The sequence below is a fragment of the Leuresthes tenuis genome, unplaced genomic scaffold (assembly GCF_036924035.1).
Source record: "Leuresthes tenuis unplaced genomic scaffold, fLeuTen1.0.hap1 SCAF_14, whole genome shotgun sequence".
Classification (NCBI taxonomy): Eukaryota; Metazoa; Chordata; class Actinopteri; order Atheriniformes; family Atherinopsidae; genus Leuresthes; species Leuresthes tenuis.
In genome coordinates this window covers 2,473,717-2,491,637 of record NW_027325368.1, presented here as the reverse complement: position 1 = coordinate 2,491,637, position 17,921 = coordinate 2,473,717, and the positions used below count along the sequence as shown (strand labels likewise).

The following is a 17,921-nucleotide window of genomic DNA, read 5'->3' as shown; positions in this document are numbered from 1 at the left end:
GTTCTTTTCCACCTTTTTAACCCCGTGTAACATGGCTGTTCTCTCACTTAAACAGCCTCATTTAACTGCTGTTTATGGGTCTTTAGTCCGAATAAACAGAATAGAAGAAGTGGACGTAAAAGCCTGTAGTCTGGCATTTGGCCAGAGGGTGGCGCTGCGGAGTGATACTCAGAACCTGACTGACAGTAAAGGATTCTTTAGGTTAAATATTTACTTATTTAACCTGGAAAATGTAATCTGGCTCAGCTGCATGTTTATTTCAGGGAGAAAGTTAATGAGCAGTAATTCAGACCCAATCAAGCTGTCTCTCTATTTATATATAAATAATATATATTATAATATATGTATATGTATATATATATTTATAATAATTATTTATAATTGTTATTATTATTAATCTAATTCTATATCATATAAATAATAATAATAATAAAATATATATTATAATATATGTATATGTATATATATATATATTTATAATAATTATATTTATAATTGTTATTATTAATATAATTCTATATCATATATAAATAACATAATATAATATATTTATATATTCATCCAACACATCTGGAAGGAGAGTGAAGGAAGAGATTCTTCATTCCTGTGAATGTGTTTTATATTAGGATTATATTATATATTATATATACACTTATCCAGCAGGAGAAAACTAACGAGACCTTCGATCTACGGTCAGTAGAAGTCACCTTTCAGCTCCTCCCGTTATTAATTTGTGTGTTTTAACGGGCACATCTGGAACGTTTTCACGGGTTTCTATTCTCGACAGATACAGATGTGCGCAGATACAGATGTGGGCAGCTGCCATTTCCAAAAGGTTTGCTGGATAATTGTCTGGTTCTTCCATCACAGCTGAACCATAAAAGCAACGGATTTGTAATTAAACAGATAATGCAGGGATGTCCACATCTGGTTCTGCACAAAGCAGCTGCTGATGCACTGATCTGCAGCAGGGAAACATCTGAAACCTGCAGCCCTGGAGGACCAGATGGGCTCCACTGACTGACTGCTTCGGTCATTACTGAAATGATCCGTCACCAGACCAATTTAACCGGTTTATTTAACCAGAGAAGCTGACCAGGAGGACTCAGTTAGAACCTTCTATCGACTGCTTCCATCTTTCATGAACGACAAAGAGACTTAAAGAGTGGAAGGTGTTAGTTTAACTTTTACATTTCATCTCAGAAAGAAAACAGAAAATAACTCGTCATCTTTTGCTTTTTTCTCTCGATGAAGTGGAGGAAAAATTGTAGATTTCTGTTGTAATTTGCATTTGGTTCGGATCAAGATCAGAAAACGGTTTGGATCAAGATCAGAAAACGGTTTGGATCAAGATCAGAAAACGGTTTGGATCAAGATCAGAAAACGGTTTGGATCAAGATCAGAAAACGGTTTGGATCAAGATCAGAAAACGGTTTGGATCAGAAAAGAAAACGGTTTGGATCAGAAAAGAAAAGAAAAACGGTTTGGATCAGGAAAGAAAACACCAAAGTCCTGTGATTTCCATCCTTTGGCTGCATCATTTTCCTTCCACTTCACCTGAAAAACATTTAATCCTTTCAGAAGGAACAAAGCCAGAATCCAACAGTTCTTCGCCTCCTTCTTACCTCCAGCTGCAGCTTCTTTGTCCTCGTCTCTGATCTCTCAGATTAAATCAGCTCCACAGCCTCAGTTGTTACAGGAACTACTTCTTCAGCAGAAAGTAGTTCCGGCTGACCAACATCATCCCCAGTGAGGACAGTTTCATACGATGAAAGGTTTTAAAGGAACACATGGAGCCGCGGGGACTTGTTGATACATTTATTTCCTCCATGTTAGCACATAGAATATATTTATATACATATTGCTAGCTAAAGTGTCAACACAAAGGTTGAGAGCATAAAAAAATGATGACATGGTTAATAGTTTACATGTGGACAGAAGATCATGACCTACAAAAAGTGAGAACAAATGCACCTTTACGCTGCTTTAATTCCTGCTAAATGTACTTTCAGTACAGGTGGGATTCATGTAGAACTCACTCAGTATTTGATACTAAACCCTGGAATAAGAGCAGTGAAAAGTCCAGTTATGGCTCAACCATCTCATCGATTTACTCACTTTTTCCAACCGAAAACACGTGTGAAAGCGGAGAAGTTTCAGTGAAAAGAAAAGGAAAACGTTCTCATATTGCATCACTCTGACGGAGCGCGACTACGTCCTTTTTTTAAAGTTTGCATGAGTGGATAAAAGAAAGAAAAAGGAGCTGAAGATACACAGCTTTTACTCATGCAGGTAAAAAACCGGAGATACAAAGTGGAATGACATCAAAAGGCTTCACAGACACGGGTGAAATGAATCCAACTGTCATGACTGGATGGACAAATATAAAAACAGCAGGGGGGGGGGGGCTAAATGATGCAGATAAGGGTCAAAAAGGTCAAAAACAACCTGCCGATATGACCACAGCTGTACATGGTACAAAACTAGGACCAACAGTCGCCCAGAGCACTGAAAACAAAGGGAATTCATTTACAATGTGCATATTCAACATGGAGGGGGGGCGGGGGCGCCGTATTTACATGTAGTGCAATGATGAGAAGAAGAGACCGAATGAGATCCAGATGTCTGATCAAAGGACCTCCACATCATCGAGTTCCTCTGAACTTCGACCCTGAGAAGCCGCCTCCTTTAGAGCTCTTTATTAGTGCATCTCGCCGCCTTTGGCCTGGAAAAAGTGACGTCTGAACTATCTGGAAGGATGTTTAAAGGCTTCCTGAAGCTGAGAGGAAGACTGAAGGCAGGGCGCTCACTTTTTCCAGCTCTAAGGGTAAAACTAAGCGGGCGGCTTCATCCGAGGCTAAAGCAGCCGCTTTAGGCTTGGTTTTGTCTCAACGTGTTTCCCTACGACACTATAATGCACGATGAGAAGTTCCTGGACTGTAAAACAGTTTCATCTCATTGGGTGGGAAGCTAGCATGATTGTTAGCATGATAGCACCGCTTTGTCCTCTTATTACGGCAGCAAACGCAACATTAGCTCGTTTCACCGAGAGGTTAGCGCTGGGTCCTAAAGCGCCCTCTGCTGGACCAGGAGGCGAACTACCTCTGATCCACCCAACAGGCTGTGCTTTTTCACAGTTTCCCCACATTTAAACGCCTTTTCGGACTGGGGAGGAGAGGCGACCGGCCTCCTGGAGGAGGGAACCACGAGAGAGGATGCACAGAACTGTGAATAATCCGACTTATTTCGACTCCTGGAAGAAACCTTTCTTAAAGGCCCGTTTCCTCGACTCTTCCTGGAATTTAGGAAGGACAGACTAAGACACGGGAACCAAAGAAGCATGGTTGAATGAGAACAGGCGGAGTCATGTACAATTAACATGTTACATCTTAAAGTGATACACTTAAAGCCTCGGAAAACCTTTTGGAGATCAAACCTGGAGCCAAAGTTAACTGCATATTACAGCTTTAAAACAACACTATTTTAGTTTACTGTGCAACAATCAAGCTTTGTGCTTTTCCTGCTGTCAACCAGTTCCAGGAGAACAGTGAACTACTCAAAAAACTGAGCGTTTTCACTCTTATTTCTCCTGAATCACGAAGCTCTGCGGTTGAACTTTAAAACAACTGTGAAATGCTCCTTTATTTCCCCGAGTTCTGCAGACCAGACCAGACCCAGACGAGCTGGTTCCCTTCGCTAAACCATCATATTGGTTTGGTTTAACTCGCATTTAAAGCCGCTGTTCGAGGCGAACAGGCTGCATTTCTACGGCTTTTAGTTCCGCAGAAGAAGAAGTGGTCACAGACCTGGGCAGGGAGAGAGCTCTTCCTCAGGAATTACCTTCATCTCACAGCAGTTTCATCCCATTTAACCTTTTCTTACATTCACATCTTCTGGATAAGACTCAGAGTTAATCGACATGAGTTAATCTTTGCTCTCTCCGTCTGAACTGCTGTCAACAAGAGAAACACGGGCCAGGATCAGGCTTTGCTTTAAATTGCTGTTAATGAAACTCAACACCAACAGAAGCCTCCAATTCTGACATTTAATCATTTAAATCATGAATCCTTTAGCGGGAGGAAAGCTACCCAACACTGAGGAATAAGGAAGAGGTGAAATCGCTCAAAGTTTCCCAACTTTACTCTCTGAAATACAGCTTAATTCATGATGTCACGCCAAAAGGAAACCCGATGGACTGCAAACGAAGCAAAAAACGAGCCGAAGAGTGAGTTCCTTCCACTCGACATGGGGCAGAAAACAGCTGATCAGTCAGGTTTGCATGTGGTTTTATATTGGTCCATCCGTCATGGCTCCACAGAGCTTCTGCTCTTCTTCTTATTTCACCGTAACAAATGAAAAGAGACAAACTATGAAGCTATAAACATGCACCGGAAGCTGAGAGGATGAGAAAAGGAAACAGGCACTGACCACCAACAACAGCACACGCAGTAAAAGAGTCTCTTAGCTACTAAAAAAAGATGGATTCCACTAGAAAAATGACACCAATGAGCACCTGAAGAATGTACATCAGCTGTGGAGACGAGGACCTGCTGGATCTTCTCAGGAAGGTTCAACAAATAACTTTTTGGCTTTTTTTTCTTTTTTAAAAACAAGCTTTTGGATTGTTGAGAAAATGAAATGTGCAAAAAAAAAAAAAAAAAAGAAATTTAAAGATCCAGCTCAGGAAAACGTGACAATTTCCCAATTTAGGGCAAATTAAAAACCTAAATTCTTTCCATCGGTGTCATAAAACAGTAAAATAACCCAAAGAAGTGCATAATTCTATTAATTCTGATCATTATCATACATGGAACGCCCGTCGGCATCTTTAAGGCCGACCTTATGACCCTGTTTCCAACGAGAGACTCGAGGACGATAAGATTTTAGGTAGAAATGATAAAAAGGTGCAATTCACCACAATAGATTCATGAAAAAAAGGAGCTTTTTATCCACAATTAAATCTGTTCTGCAGTTTTTTGTTGGTTTTTAAACAGGTTTTCTGTATGAAAGCGGAGCGACTTTGAGCTGCGGTACAATTCTTGAAATGTTTTGTAAGATTTACGACGCGTTTGTTGCATTTACAGTAAGAAAAAAGTTGTTTTTTTTTAAAAATCCAGGTAACAAAATGTTTTCAGTTAATGCTCACTTGATCCGACACGCTTAAATAACACAATCCGACACCGAAGCTGCACTTCAGTGAAGGAGGAGGAGGAAAATCATACCAATAACGGTAAAACAAAAGAAAGCACGAGGACAAAAATGAGTACAAAGGGGGGCATTAAATAATAAAACCTGCTCGCCACGCAGGAAAACACTGGGTCCACAAAGTTTTCAGGGAGGCAGAGAGAAGCGGGAGGGATAACGGTGTGTGTGTGTTGCTGGGAGACACTGACTGACAGGAGGCGGGCGGGGCGGGAGCCTATGGCGTGCTGCGTGAGGTCAGAGGGGGCGGGGCTTGTTCATCTCTTCCTGCGGCAGGTCCGTTTGTGGTCGGCGTGCCAGTGCTCCTGCTGACACTTGATGGAGCAGTACGAGGTGTTCCAGCAGCAGTGGTACATGGCCTCCTCTTCACAGTTATAACACTGCCAAAAGACACAGTTAAAGCCACAAAAAGGCTGTTTTAGCAGCAAATAATCATCTAAATGACTGAAACTTTACGGCTGAAATCATCTAAATGACTGAAACTTTACGGCTGAAATCATCTAAATGACTGAAACTTTACGGCTGAAATCATCTAAATGACTGAAACTTTACGGCTGAAATCATCTAAATGACTGAAACTTTACGGCTGAAATCATCTAAATTACTGAAACTTTACGGCTGAAATCATCTAAATTACTGAAACTTTACGGCTGAAATCATCTAAATGACTGAAACTTTACGGCTGAAATCATCTAAATTACTGAAACTTTACGGCTGAAATCATCTAAATTACTGAAACTTTACGGCTGAAATCATCTAAATGACTGAAACTTTACGGCTGAAACAGAATATTAACCAACTTTGACACGTTATCGGCACAGAAAACACATTTAACATCAACTGCAGTGAGACAGAAACTGTAATTAATGTCATTCAAGTTTCACATTAACTGTTGTGTTGTTGCCAGTTTGGTGACAAATGTACCCTTTTACAATCATAAAGGTTTAGTGTTTGGAGGAGAAGATTCTGATCTTATAATATACTGTTTTTATTCACAAAACTATCAGCAGCAAACTGTGTGTGAAGTTAGCCGACTGTCACAGAGCACGGAGTGAATAAACTGTGCTGCAGGGGGGCGTGTGGATGAAGTGGGCCCAGTAGAGTGCCTGTGTAGAAATCCCTCCGTTAGCTCTCCTATAGCTGCAAGTAGCCACATAACAGCAGCTATGAGCTAACAGCAGCTATGAGCTAACAGAGCTATGAGCTAACAGAGCTATAGCACACATTCATTCATTCACTCTTCTTAAAGTATTGGTGAAATAAAGACAGATAATGCCTTATTTAGAGGCTGCATCGAACGTATTTCATGCCAGAAATAAGGTCCAGGTTTAAAAATATCGGAGTTCCCCTTTAAGTGGAATTCTCTTCTATGCTGAGCTAAGGATTCTGAATTCACCTTTTTGAGTGAAATTACCCCATAAACATGAACAGAATTTGCTTTCTTTGCACAGAACGGACCGATTTCCCTCAATCGAGAATCAATTATGAATCAAATCAGTTATGTTTGGCAGCAGAAATGACCCGAAGAACTGATTTACTTCTGTGGAGATGAACTCAACTGATTTACCTGCAGAGTTTTACTCAGGTTTTTCACAAGCCTCAAATCCTTCACTGGGTTTTAAAGCACAGCAACATGTGTTGGTGCCGCCGGCTTATCCGGTCAGAACAGAATAAGAACAGTGCCGTATTTTTATAAGCTGATCAAAGCTGGATAAGCAGCAAAAACAGTGTCAAAAATAAAACATTTCAGGTGCCTCAGGGTCCTGCAGATGATTTTCAGGGCAGCTGCTACTAAAAACCAACAAAAATCCAGACTTAATAAGAAATCAGCATCATATTTCAGGCTCTCAGAAGGCCCCATCTGCCACAGGATGGACGCCCAAATATAATCTATCACTGTCTAACCGGGGGCTCACGCCAAAAGCAGCGTGAGCGGCCAGCTGCCGCTCATTTTCAATGTAAGCTGGCGTCCATGAGTGGCCGGCGTTGAGCTTTGTGAGCTTCAAGAGTTGAGAAAGGCTCAACTTTATGCAAATGAGCAGTGACGCTACGCGACGACAGCCAATTAGGGCCGATCTGGATTCCGAAGGCGGAAAAAAGGCAGAAAAAAGGCGGAAAAAAATGTGGAAAGAAAGGTGGAAAAAAGGTGGAAAAAAAGGTGGAAAAAAGGTTGAAAAAAGGTGGGAAAAAATGCGGAAAAAAGGCAAAAAAAAGGTTGAAAAAAGGCGGAAAAGGGTGGGAAAAAATGTAGAAAAAAGGTGGAAAAAAATGCGGGGAAAAAAGGTGGAAAAAAGGTAGAAAAAAGGCGGAAAAAAGGCAAAAAAGTGGGAAAAATGCGGAAAAAAAGGCAGAAAAAAGGGCAAAAAAAAGGTGGAAAAAAAGGCGGGAAAAAAAGGCGGAAAAAAGGGCAAAAAAAAGGTGGAAAAAAAGGCCGAAAAAAGGCGGGAAAAAAAGGTGGAAAAAAGCGGAAAACGGCAGAGCGCAAACACAAAGAAACAAAGAAGGCCCAGAGTAGGATCCATGGTGAAAGAGGGAACCAATGTATGGATGGATTATTTATATATCTGCTGGTTGCTATACATATAAGCCCCGCCCCTTTGGCCGCTTCCGGCGGCAGAAGAAGTACAAACGGCGGGTTGTGAGCCCCCGGTCAGGCTTGGCCTGACTCCGCCTCCCCCGACGCCACACTGCAGAGCGGCTGCTCATCTTCATGCATTCAGCTTCTATCCCAGGTTAACCTCACCTGGTTAACCTGGTTAACCTCACCTGGTTAACCTGGTTAACCCACATCGGTGCGTTTAAACACCAGCTAACCGGTCCTATCTGCTGAACTCACCCACTGCTTCTTCTTGGTCTGGGAGATGAGCTGCTTGTGTTGGGCCACCAGCTTCTTCACCTCCTCCACCTCCTCCACCAGCTCCTCTTTACACTTCTCCTTCACCTGCTTGCACTTCCTCTCCATCTCGGCCTGAGCCCCGGACACCGCCTTGCTCACCGCCTGCCGCTTCTCCTCCTCCATCTCGGCCCGGAGCTGAAAGGTCAGAGCGGGTCAGAGCGGGTCAAAGGTCGCCCTCGCCGCCCTTAAACATCCACCCAACCTACCTTCTCCAGAGCTTCTCTGACCACCCGCTCCGTCTCCCTCTTGTTGTCGGCCTTCATCATCTCCTTCACGTCGTTGAAGACCTTGGTGTACTTCTCGTGGCACATGTTCTGGCAGGCCACGTCGCTGTTGGTCTGGGTGCCGCGGTGCAGCGTGCGCGGCGACCCGCCGCTCGCCTTCTTCGTCTGCGTGGACACCGACAGCTTCTCGGGCTGCTGGGGCGCCGAGGACACCGGGATCTCCTGGCTGGAGCTGACCGCCTCCATCTCTGGCTCCGGGTCCTTTAAAGGGGTCAGACAGAGGCAAACTTTTACACCAAGGTTAAGAAATGACAGGTTTCCTGACCGTTCTGCCGTGAGAAAAAGCGTTTTATTCTCAGGGTTTACACACCCGGTCTGGGGCTTCGACAGCACTGAAATGAGTCGCGTTCTGGGAGATTTGGAGCACTTTCCTGCTGTTTTTCCACTGGCTCCGTTCTATCTTTACAACTATTCAGACCCGAGAACGAGTCAAAGCAAACTCCAAACTGAGAAAGAACCGGCTGGTTCCAGGCTCGCTCTGTTCCAGGCTCCCTCTGTTCCAGGCTCGCTCTGTTCCAGGCTCGCTCTGTTCCAGGCTCGCTCTGTTCCAGGCTCGCTCTGTTCCAGGCTCGCTCTGTTCCAGGCTCACCTTGTTCCAGGCTCACCTTGTTCCAGGCTCACTTTGTTCCAGGCTCACTTTGTTTACTGGCTGTTTTTTGGTGTTTTGTTCCAGATGTTACTGAGCCCACCCCTCCCCCCCACCCCCACACATGCAATCACATGATTTTTATTTAGTTTTTGGTTGATAATCGAACACAAATACCTGAAAATAAGTTTTAGTTTTGCTTACACTGGTTTCCTCTTTGGGCTCGACTATTTGAGACCGGCGGCTTTTCTTGGCCTTGGGCTCCTGGCTTCCTTTGAGCTGCAGAGATTAAACATAAGAACCGAACCGGATCAGTGGGACATGACTGCAGAATAAGTTTCTTTTATATCAGAATGCAGACAGAAACAGAATGTTTCCATATTCTGAGACTCTCCTTCAAACCTTTAAAACAAATTTATCATATTACCAAGTTTTAGACCAAACCACATGTAGTTTAATGTGTTTTAGTGAGTCTGCAGCTGGATGTGAGCAGAGAGAAATACACACAACAGCTGATTCATCGTCAAAATAATTCATTTTATAGGTTTTAAGACTCCAGAAAAGGCAGAAAAGAGGATTTCTGTATTTGTGGCACTCACATGGCGGACCTGCTCGTTGCTGGTGGAGGAGATGCTGGACTCTGCTTCGTCTGTCCGCTCCAGCCGGTCCGTCCTCCCACTGACTTCCTCCTGCTGCTGCCGTTGGTTCTGGTTCTGTTGGTGTGGCTGAGGGCCGTCCTCCATCTTCATTTTCCAGAAGCGTCCCTCCCTCAGGAAGCGCTGGTAGACCTCCAGCTCCTCGCACGCCTTCTTCCAGCCGTTGCTGCGCTTCACCTGCAGCTGCTGAACGCTCACCTTGATGTCCTGGATGTTGTCTGCAGGGATCCAGGCTCTGCAGAGGATAAAGATTGACCATGCAGGACTGTTTCAGAGCGTTGCAAACGGCCGATCCTTCTGTAACACAGACTGGCGTTTCTCTGAAACCTAACAAATGTCCGACAGGTGGCAGCCTTTTCTACCACGGCCCATTCATTGTTCACAGGACACTTTGTTTGGCCAGTTAACTACAGAAAAAGTAGATAGTTTAACAGACTAAAAGCATTTTGTTTGGCCAGTTAACTACAGAAAAAGTAGATAGTTTAACAGACAAAAAGCATTTTGTTTGGCCAGTTAACTACAGAAAAGTAGATAGTTTAACAGACTAAAAGCATTTTGTTTGGCCAGTTAACTACAGAAAAAGTAGATAGTTTAACAGACAAAAAGCATTTTGTTTGGCCAGTTAACTACAGAAAAGTAGATAGTTTAACAGACTAAAAGCATTTTGTTTGGCCAGTTAACTACAGAAAAGTAGATAGTTTAACAGACTAAAAGCATTTTGTTTGGCCAGTTAACTACAGAAAAGTAGATAGTTTAACAGACTAAAAGCATTTTGTTTGGCCAGTTAACTACAGAAAAGTAGATAGTTTAACAGACTAAAAGCATTTTGTTTGGCCAGTTAACTACAAAAAAGTAGATAGTTTAACAGACTAAAAGCATTTTGTTTGGCCAGTTAACTACAGAAAAGTAGATAGTTTAACAGACTAAAAGCTTTTTGTTTGGCCAGTTAACTACAGAAAAAGTAGATAGTTTAACAGACTAAAAGCATTTTGTTTGGCCAGTTAACTACAAAAAAGTAGATAGTTTAACAGACTAAAAGCATTTTGTTTGGCCAGTTAACTACAGAAAAAGTAGATAGTTTAACAGACTAAAAGCATTTTGTTTGGCCAGTTAACTACAGAAAAAGTAGATAGTTTAACAGACTAAAAGCTTTTTGTTTGGCCAGTTAACTACAAAAAAAGTAGATAGTTTAACAGACTAAAAGCATTTTGTTTGGCCAGTTAACTACAAAAAAAGTAGATAGTTTAACAGACTAAAAGCTTTTTGTTTGGCCAGTTAACTACAGAAAAAGTAGATAGTTTAACAGACTAAAAGCATTTTGTTTGGCCAGTTAACTACAGAAAAGTAGATAGTTTAACAGACTAAAAGCATTTTGTTTGGCCAGTTAACTACAGAAAAAGTAGATAGTTTAACAGACTAAAAGCTTTTTCTTTGGCCAGTTAACTACAGAAAAGTAGATAGTTTAACAGACTAAAAGCATTTTGTTTGGCCAGTTAACTACAGAAAAAGTAGATAGTTTAACAGACTAAAAGCTTTTTGTTTGGCCAGTTAACTACAAAAAAAGTAGATAGTTTAACAGACTAAAAGCATTTTGTTTGGCCAGTTAACTACAAAAAAAGTAGATAGTTTAACAGACTAAAAGCTTTTTGTTTGGCCAGTTAACTACAGAAAAGTAGATAGTTTAACAGACTAAAAGCTTTTTGTTTGGCCAGTTAACTACAGAAAAAGTAGATAGTTTAACAGACTAAAAGCATTTTGTTTGGCCAGTTAACTACAGAAAAAGTAGATAGTTTAACAGACTAAAAGCATTTTGTTTGGCCAGTTAACTACAGAAAAAGTAGATAGTTTAACAGACTAAAAGCATTTTGTTTGGCCAGTTAACTACAGAAAAGTAGATAGTTTAACAGACTAAAAGCATTTTGTTTGGCCAGTTAACTACAGAAAAAGTAGATAGTTTAACAGACTAAAAGCATTTTGTTTGGCCAGTTAACTACAGAAAAAGTAGATAGTTTAACAGACTAAAAGCTTTTTGTTTGGCCAGTTAACTACAGAAAAGTAGATAGTTTAACAGACTAAAAGCATTTTGTTTGGCCAGTTAACTACAGAAAAAGTAGATAGTTTAACAGACTAAAAGCTTTTTGTTTGGCCAGTTAACTACAGAAAAAGTAGATAGTTTAACAGACTAAAAGCTTTTTGTTTGGCCAGTTAACTACAGAAAAGTAGATAGTTTAACAGACTAAAAGCATTTTGTTTGGCCAGTTAACTACAGAAAAAGTAGATAGTTTAACAGACTAAAAGCTTTTTGTTTGGCCAGTTAACTACAGAAAAAGTAGATAGTTTAACAGACTAAAAGCTTTTTGTTTGGCCAGTTAACTACAGAAAAGTAGATAGTTTAACAGACTAAAAGCATTTTGTTTGGCCAGTTAACTACAGAAAAAGTAGATAGTTTAACAGACTAAAAGCATTTTGTTTGGCCAGTTAACTACAGAAAAAGTAGATAGTTTAACAGACTAAAAGCATTTTGTTTGGCCAGTTAACTACAGAAAAAGTAGATAGTTTAACAGACTAAAAGCATTTTGTTTGGCCAGTTAACTACAGAAAAGTAGATAGTTTAACAGACTAAAAGCATTTTGTTTGGCCAGTTAACTACAAAAAAAGTAGATAGTTTAACAGACTAAAAGCTTTTTGTTTGGCCAGTTAACTACAGAAAAAGTAGATAGTTTAACAGACTAAAAGCTTTTTGTTTGGCCAGTTAACTACAGAAAAAGTAGATAGTTTAACAGACTAAAAGCTTTTTGTTTGGCCAGTTAACTACAGAAAAGTAGATAGTTTAACAGACTAAAAGCTTTTTGTTTGGCCAGTTAACTACAGAAAAAGTAGATAGTTTAACAGACTAAAAGCTTTTTGTTTGGCCAGTTAACTACAGAAAAGTAGATAGTTTAACAGACTAAAAGCTTTTTGTTTGGCCAGTTAACTACAGAAAAAGTAGATAGTTTAACAGACTAAAAGCATTTTGTTTGGCCAGTTAACTACAGAAAAAGTAGATAGTTTAACAGACTAAAAGCATTTTGTTTGGCCAGTTAACTACAGAAAAAGTAGATAGTTTAACAGACTAAAAGCATTTTGTTTGGCCAGTTAACTACAGAAAAGTAGATAGTTTAACAGACTAAAAGCATTTTGTTTGGCCAGTTAACTACAGAAAAAGTAGATAGTTTAACAGACTAAAAGCTTTTTCTTTGGCCAGTTAACTACAGAAAAAGTAGATAGTTTAACAGACTAAAAGCATTTTGTTTGGCCAGTTAACTACAGAAAAAGTAGATAGTTTAACAGACTAAAAGCTTTTTGTTTGGCCAGTTAACTACAGAAAAGTAGATAGTTTAACAGACTAAAAGCTTTTTGTTTGGTCAGTTAACTACAGAAAAAGTAGATAGTTTAACAGACTAAAAGCTTTTTGTTTGGCCAGTTAACTACAGAAAAGTAGATAGTTTAACAGACTAAAAGCTTTTTGTTTGGCCAGTTAACTACAGAAAAAGTAGATAGTTTAACAGACTAAAAGCATTTTGTTTGGCCAGTTAACTACAGAAAAAGTAGATAGTTTAACAGACTAAAAGCATTTTGTTTGGCCAGTTAACTACAGAAAAAGTAGATAGTTTAACAGACTAAAAGCATTTTGTTTGGCCAGTTAACTACAGAAAAGTAGATAGTTTAACAGACTAAAAGCATTTTGTTTGGCCAGTTAACTACAGAAAAAGTAGATAGTTTAACAGACTAAAAGCTTTTTCTTTGGCCAGTTAACTACAGAAAAAGTAGATAGTTTAACAGACTAAAAGCATTTTGTTTGGCCAGTTAACTACAGAAAAAGTAGATAGTTTAACAGACTAAAAGCTTTTTGTTTGGCCAGTTAACTACAAAAAAAGTAGATAGTTTAACAGACTAAAAGCATTTTGTTTGGCCAGTTAACTACAGAAAAGTAGATAGTTTAACAGACTAAAAGCATTTTGTTTGGCCAGTTAACTACAGAAAAAGTAGATAGTTTAACAGACTAAAAGCTTTTTCTTTGGCCAGTTAACTACAGAAAAAGTAGATAGTTTAACAGACTAAAAGCATTTTGTTTGGCCAGTTAACTACAGAAAAAGTAGATAGTTTAACAGACTAAAAGCTTTTTGTTTGGCCAGTTAACTACAAAAAAAGTAGATAGTTTAACAGACTAAAAGCATTTTGTTTGGCCAGTTAACTACAAAAAAAGTAGATAGTTTAACAGACTAAAAGCTTTTTGTTTGGCCAGTTAACTACAAAAAAAGTAGATAGTTTAACAGACTAAAAGCATTTTGTTTGGCCAGTTAACTACAAAAAAAGTAGATAGTTTAACAGACTAAAAGCTTTTTGTTTGGCCAGTTAACTACAGAAAAGTAGATAGTTTAACAGACTAAAAGCTTTTTGTTTGGCCAGTTAACTACAGAAAAAGTAGATAGTTTAACAGACTAAAAGCATTTTGTTTGGCCAGTTAACTACAGAAAAAGTAGATAGTTTAACAGACTAAAAGCATTTTGTTTGGCCAGTTAACTACAGAAAAAGTAGATAGTTTAACAGACTAAAAGCATTTTGTTTGGCCAGTTAACTACAGAAAAGTAGATAGTTTAACAGACTAAAAGCATTTTGTTTGGCCAGTTAACTACAGAAAAAGTAGATAGTTTAACAGACTAAAAGCATTTTGTTTGGCCAGTTAACTACAGAAAAAGTAGATAGTTTAACAGACTAAAAGCTTTTTGTTTGGCCAGTTAACTACAGAAAAGTAGATAGTTTAACAGACTAAAAGCATTTTGTTTGGCCAGTTAACTACAGAAAAAGTAGATAGTTTAACAGACTAAAAGCTTTTTGTTTGGCCAGTTAACTACAGAAAAAGTAGATAGTTTAACAGACTAAAAGCTTTTTGTTTGGCCAGTTAACTACAGAAAAGTAGATAGTTTAACAGACTAAAAGCATTTTGTTTGGCCAGTTAACTACAGAAAAAGTAGATAGTTTAACAGACTAAAAGCATTTTGTTTGGCCAGTTAACTACAGAAAAAGTAGATAGTTTAACAGACTAAAAGCATTTTGTTTGGCCAGTTAACTACAGAAAAAGTAGATAGTTTAACAGACTAAAAGCATTTTGTTTGGCCAGTTAACTACAGAAAAGTAGATAGTTTAACAGACTAAAAGCATTTTGTTTGGCCAGTTAACTACAAAAAAAGTAGATAGTTTAACAGACTAAAAGCTTTTTGTTTGGCCAGTTAACTACAGAAAAAGTAGATAGTTTAACAGACTAAAAGCTTTTTGTTTGGCCAGTTAACTACAGAAAAAGTAGATAGTTTAACAGACTAAAAGCTTTTTGTTTGGCCAGTTAACTACAGAAAAGTAGATAGTTTAACAGACTAAAAGCTTTTTGTTTGGCCAGTTAACTACAGAAAAAGTAGATAGTTTAACAGACTAAAAGCATTTTGTTTGGCCAGTTAACTACAGAAAAAGTAGATAGTTTAACAGACTAAAAGCATTTTGTTTGGCCAGTTAACTACAGAAAAAGTAGATAGTTTAACAGACTAAAAGCTTTTTGTTTGGCCAGTTAACTACAGAAAAGTAGATAGTTTAACAGACTAAAAGCTTTTTGTTTGGCCAGTTAACTACAGAAAAAGTAGATAGTTTAACAGACTAAAAGCATTTTGTTTGGCCAGTTAACTACAGAAAAGTAGATAGTTTAACAGACTAAAAGCTTTTTGTTTGGCCAGTTAACTACAGAAAAAGTAGATAGTTTAACAGACTAAAAGCTTTTTGTTTGGCCAGTTAACTACAGAAAAAGTAGATAGTTTAACAGACTAAAAGCTTTTTGTTTGACCAGTTAACTACAGAAAAGTAGATAGTTTAACAGACTAAAAGCATTTTGTTTGGCCAGTTAACTACAGAAAAAGTAGATAGTTTAACAGACTAAAAGCTTTTTGTTTGGCCAGTTAACTACAGAAAAAGTAGATAGTTTAACAGACTAAAAGCTTTTTGTTTGGCCAGTTAACTACAGAAAAAGTAGATAGTTTAACAGACTAAAAGCTTTTTGTTTGGCCAGTTAACTACAGAAAAGTAGATAGTTTAACAGACTAAAAGCTTTTTGTTTGGCCAGTTAACTACAGAAAAAGTAGATAGTTTAACAGACTAAAAGCATTTTGTTTGGCCAGTTAACTACAGAAAAGTAGATAGTTTAACAGACTAAAAGCTTTTTGTTTGGCCAGTTAACTACAGAAAAAGTAGATAGTTTAACAGACTAAAAGCTTTTTGTTTGGCCAGTTAACTACAGAAAAGTAGATAGTTTAACAGACTAAAAGCTTTTTGTTTGGCCAGTTAACTACAGAAAAGTAGATAGTTTAACAGACTAAAAGCATTTTGTTTGGCCAGTTAACTACAGAAAAAGTAGATAGTTTAACAGACTAAAAGCATTTTGTTTGGCCAGTTAACTACAGAAAAGTAGATAGTTTAACAGACTAAAAGCATTTTGTTTGGCCAGTTAACTACAGAAAAGTAGATAGTTTAACAGACTAAAAGCATTTTGTTTGGCCAGTTAACTACAGAAAAGTAGATAGTTTAACAGACTAAAAGCATTTTGTTTGGCCAGTTAACTACAAAAAAAGTAGATAGTTTAACAGACTAAAAGCTTTTTGTTTGGCCAGTTAACTACAGAAAAGTAGATAGTTTAACAGACTAAAAGCTTTTTGTTTGGCCAGTTAACTACAGAAAAAGTAGATAGTTTAACAGACTAAAAGCATTTTGTTTGGCCAGTTAACTACAGAAAAAGTAGATAGTTTAACAGACTAAAAGCTTTTTGTTTGGCCAGTTAACTACAGAAAAGTAGATAGTTTAACAGACTAAAAGCATTTTGTTTGGCCAGTTAACTACAGAAAAAGTAGATAGTTTAACAGACTAAAAGCATTTTGTTTGGCCAGTTAACTACAAAAAAAGTAGATAGTTTAACAGACTAAAAGCTTTTTGTTTGGCCAGTTAACTACAGAAAAGTAGATAGTTTAACAGACTAAAAGCTTTTTGTTTGGCCAGTTAACTACAGAAAAAGTAGATAGTTTAACAGACTAAAAGCATTTTGTTTGGCCAGTTAACTACAGAAAAAGTAGATAGTTTAACAGACTAAAAGCTTTTTGTTTGGCCAGTTAACTACAGAAAAGTAGATAGTTTAACAGACTAAAAGCTTTTTGTTTGGCCAGTTAACTACAGAAAAAGTAGATAGTTTAACAGATTAAAAGCATTTTGTTTGGCCAGTTAACTACAGAAAAAGTAGATAGTTTAACAGACTAAAAGCTTTTTGTTTGGCCAGTTAACTACAGAAAAGTAGATAGTTTAACAGACTAAAAGCATTTTGTTTGGCCAGTTAACTACAGAAAAGTAGATAGTTTAACAGACTAAAAGCTTTTTGTTTGGCCAGTTAACTACAGAAAAAGTAGATAGTTTAACAGACTAAAAGCTTTTTGTTTGGCCAGTTAACTACAGAAAAGTAGATAGTTTAACAGACTAAAAGCATTTTGTTTGGCCAGTTAACTACAGAAAAAGTAGATGGTTTAACAGAATAAAAGCATTTTGTTTGGCCAGTTAACTACAGAAAAGTAGATAGTTTAACAGACTAAAAGCATTTTGTTTGGCCAGTTAACTACAGAAAAAGTAGATAGTTTAACAGACTAAAAGCATTTTGTTTGGCCAGTTAACTACAAAAAAAGTAGATAGTTTAACAGACTAAAAGCATTTTGTTTGGCCAGTTAACTACAGAAAAGTAGATAGTTTAACAGATTAAAAGCATTTTGTTTGGCCAGTTAACTACAGAAAAAGTAGATAGTTTAACAGACTAAAAGCATTTTGTTTGGCCAGTTAACTACAGAAAAAGTAGATAGTTTAACAGACTAAAAGCTTTTTGTTTGGCGAGTTAACTACAGAAAAAGTAGATAGTTTAACAGACTAAAAGCATTTTGTTTGGCCAGTTAACTACAGAAAAGTAGATAGTTTAACAGACTAAAAGCATTTTGTTTGGCCAGTTAACTACAGAAAAAGTAGATAGTTTAACAGACTAAAAGCATTTTGTTTGGCCAGTTAACTACAGAAAAAGTAGATAGTTTAACAGACTAAAAGCATTTTGTTTGGCCAGTTAACTACAGAAAAAGTAGATAGTTTAACAGACTAAAAGCTTTTTGTTTGGCGAGTTAACTACAGAAAAAGTAGATAGTTTAACAGACTAAAAGCTTTTTGTTTGGCGAGTTAACTACAGAAAAAGTAGATAG

At 38.0% G+C, this 17,921-nt stretch overlaps 2 protein-coding genes across 3 annotated transcripts in view; one reads left to right on the top strand and one right to left on the bottom strand.

Moving 5' to 3' along the window:
- larp4b (La ribonucleoprotein 4B) overlaps window positions 1-17,921 on the top strand; it is a 347,997-nt gene that overhangs the window by 289,637 nt on the left and 40,439 nt on the right. The gene's annotated exons all lie outside the window — the stretch shown is intronic.
- The window catches only part of zmynd11 (zinc finger, MYND-type containing 11), a 38,781-nt gene continuing 22,664 nt past the window's right edge, over window positions 1,805-17,921 (bottom strand). For both annotated transcript variants that reach the window (XM_072363393.1, XM_072363394.1), the window contains exons 12-16: window positions 9,568-9,859; window positions 9,173-9,247; window positions 8,305-8,583; window positions 8,039-8,233; window positions 1,805-5,582 (exon numbers count right to left, since the gene is read on the bottom strand). In XM_072363393.1, the coding sequence (XP_072219494.1) occupies window positions 5,460-5,582; window positions 8,039-8,233; window positions 8,305-8,583; window positions 9,173-9,247; window positions 9,568-9,859 (964 nt within the window). In that variant the 3' untranslated portion in view covers window positions 1,805-5,459. The remainder of the gene's footprint in view (window positions 5,583-8,038; window positions 8,234-8,304; window positions 8,584-9,172; window positions 9,248-9,567; window positions 9,860-17,921) is intronic.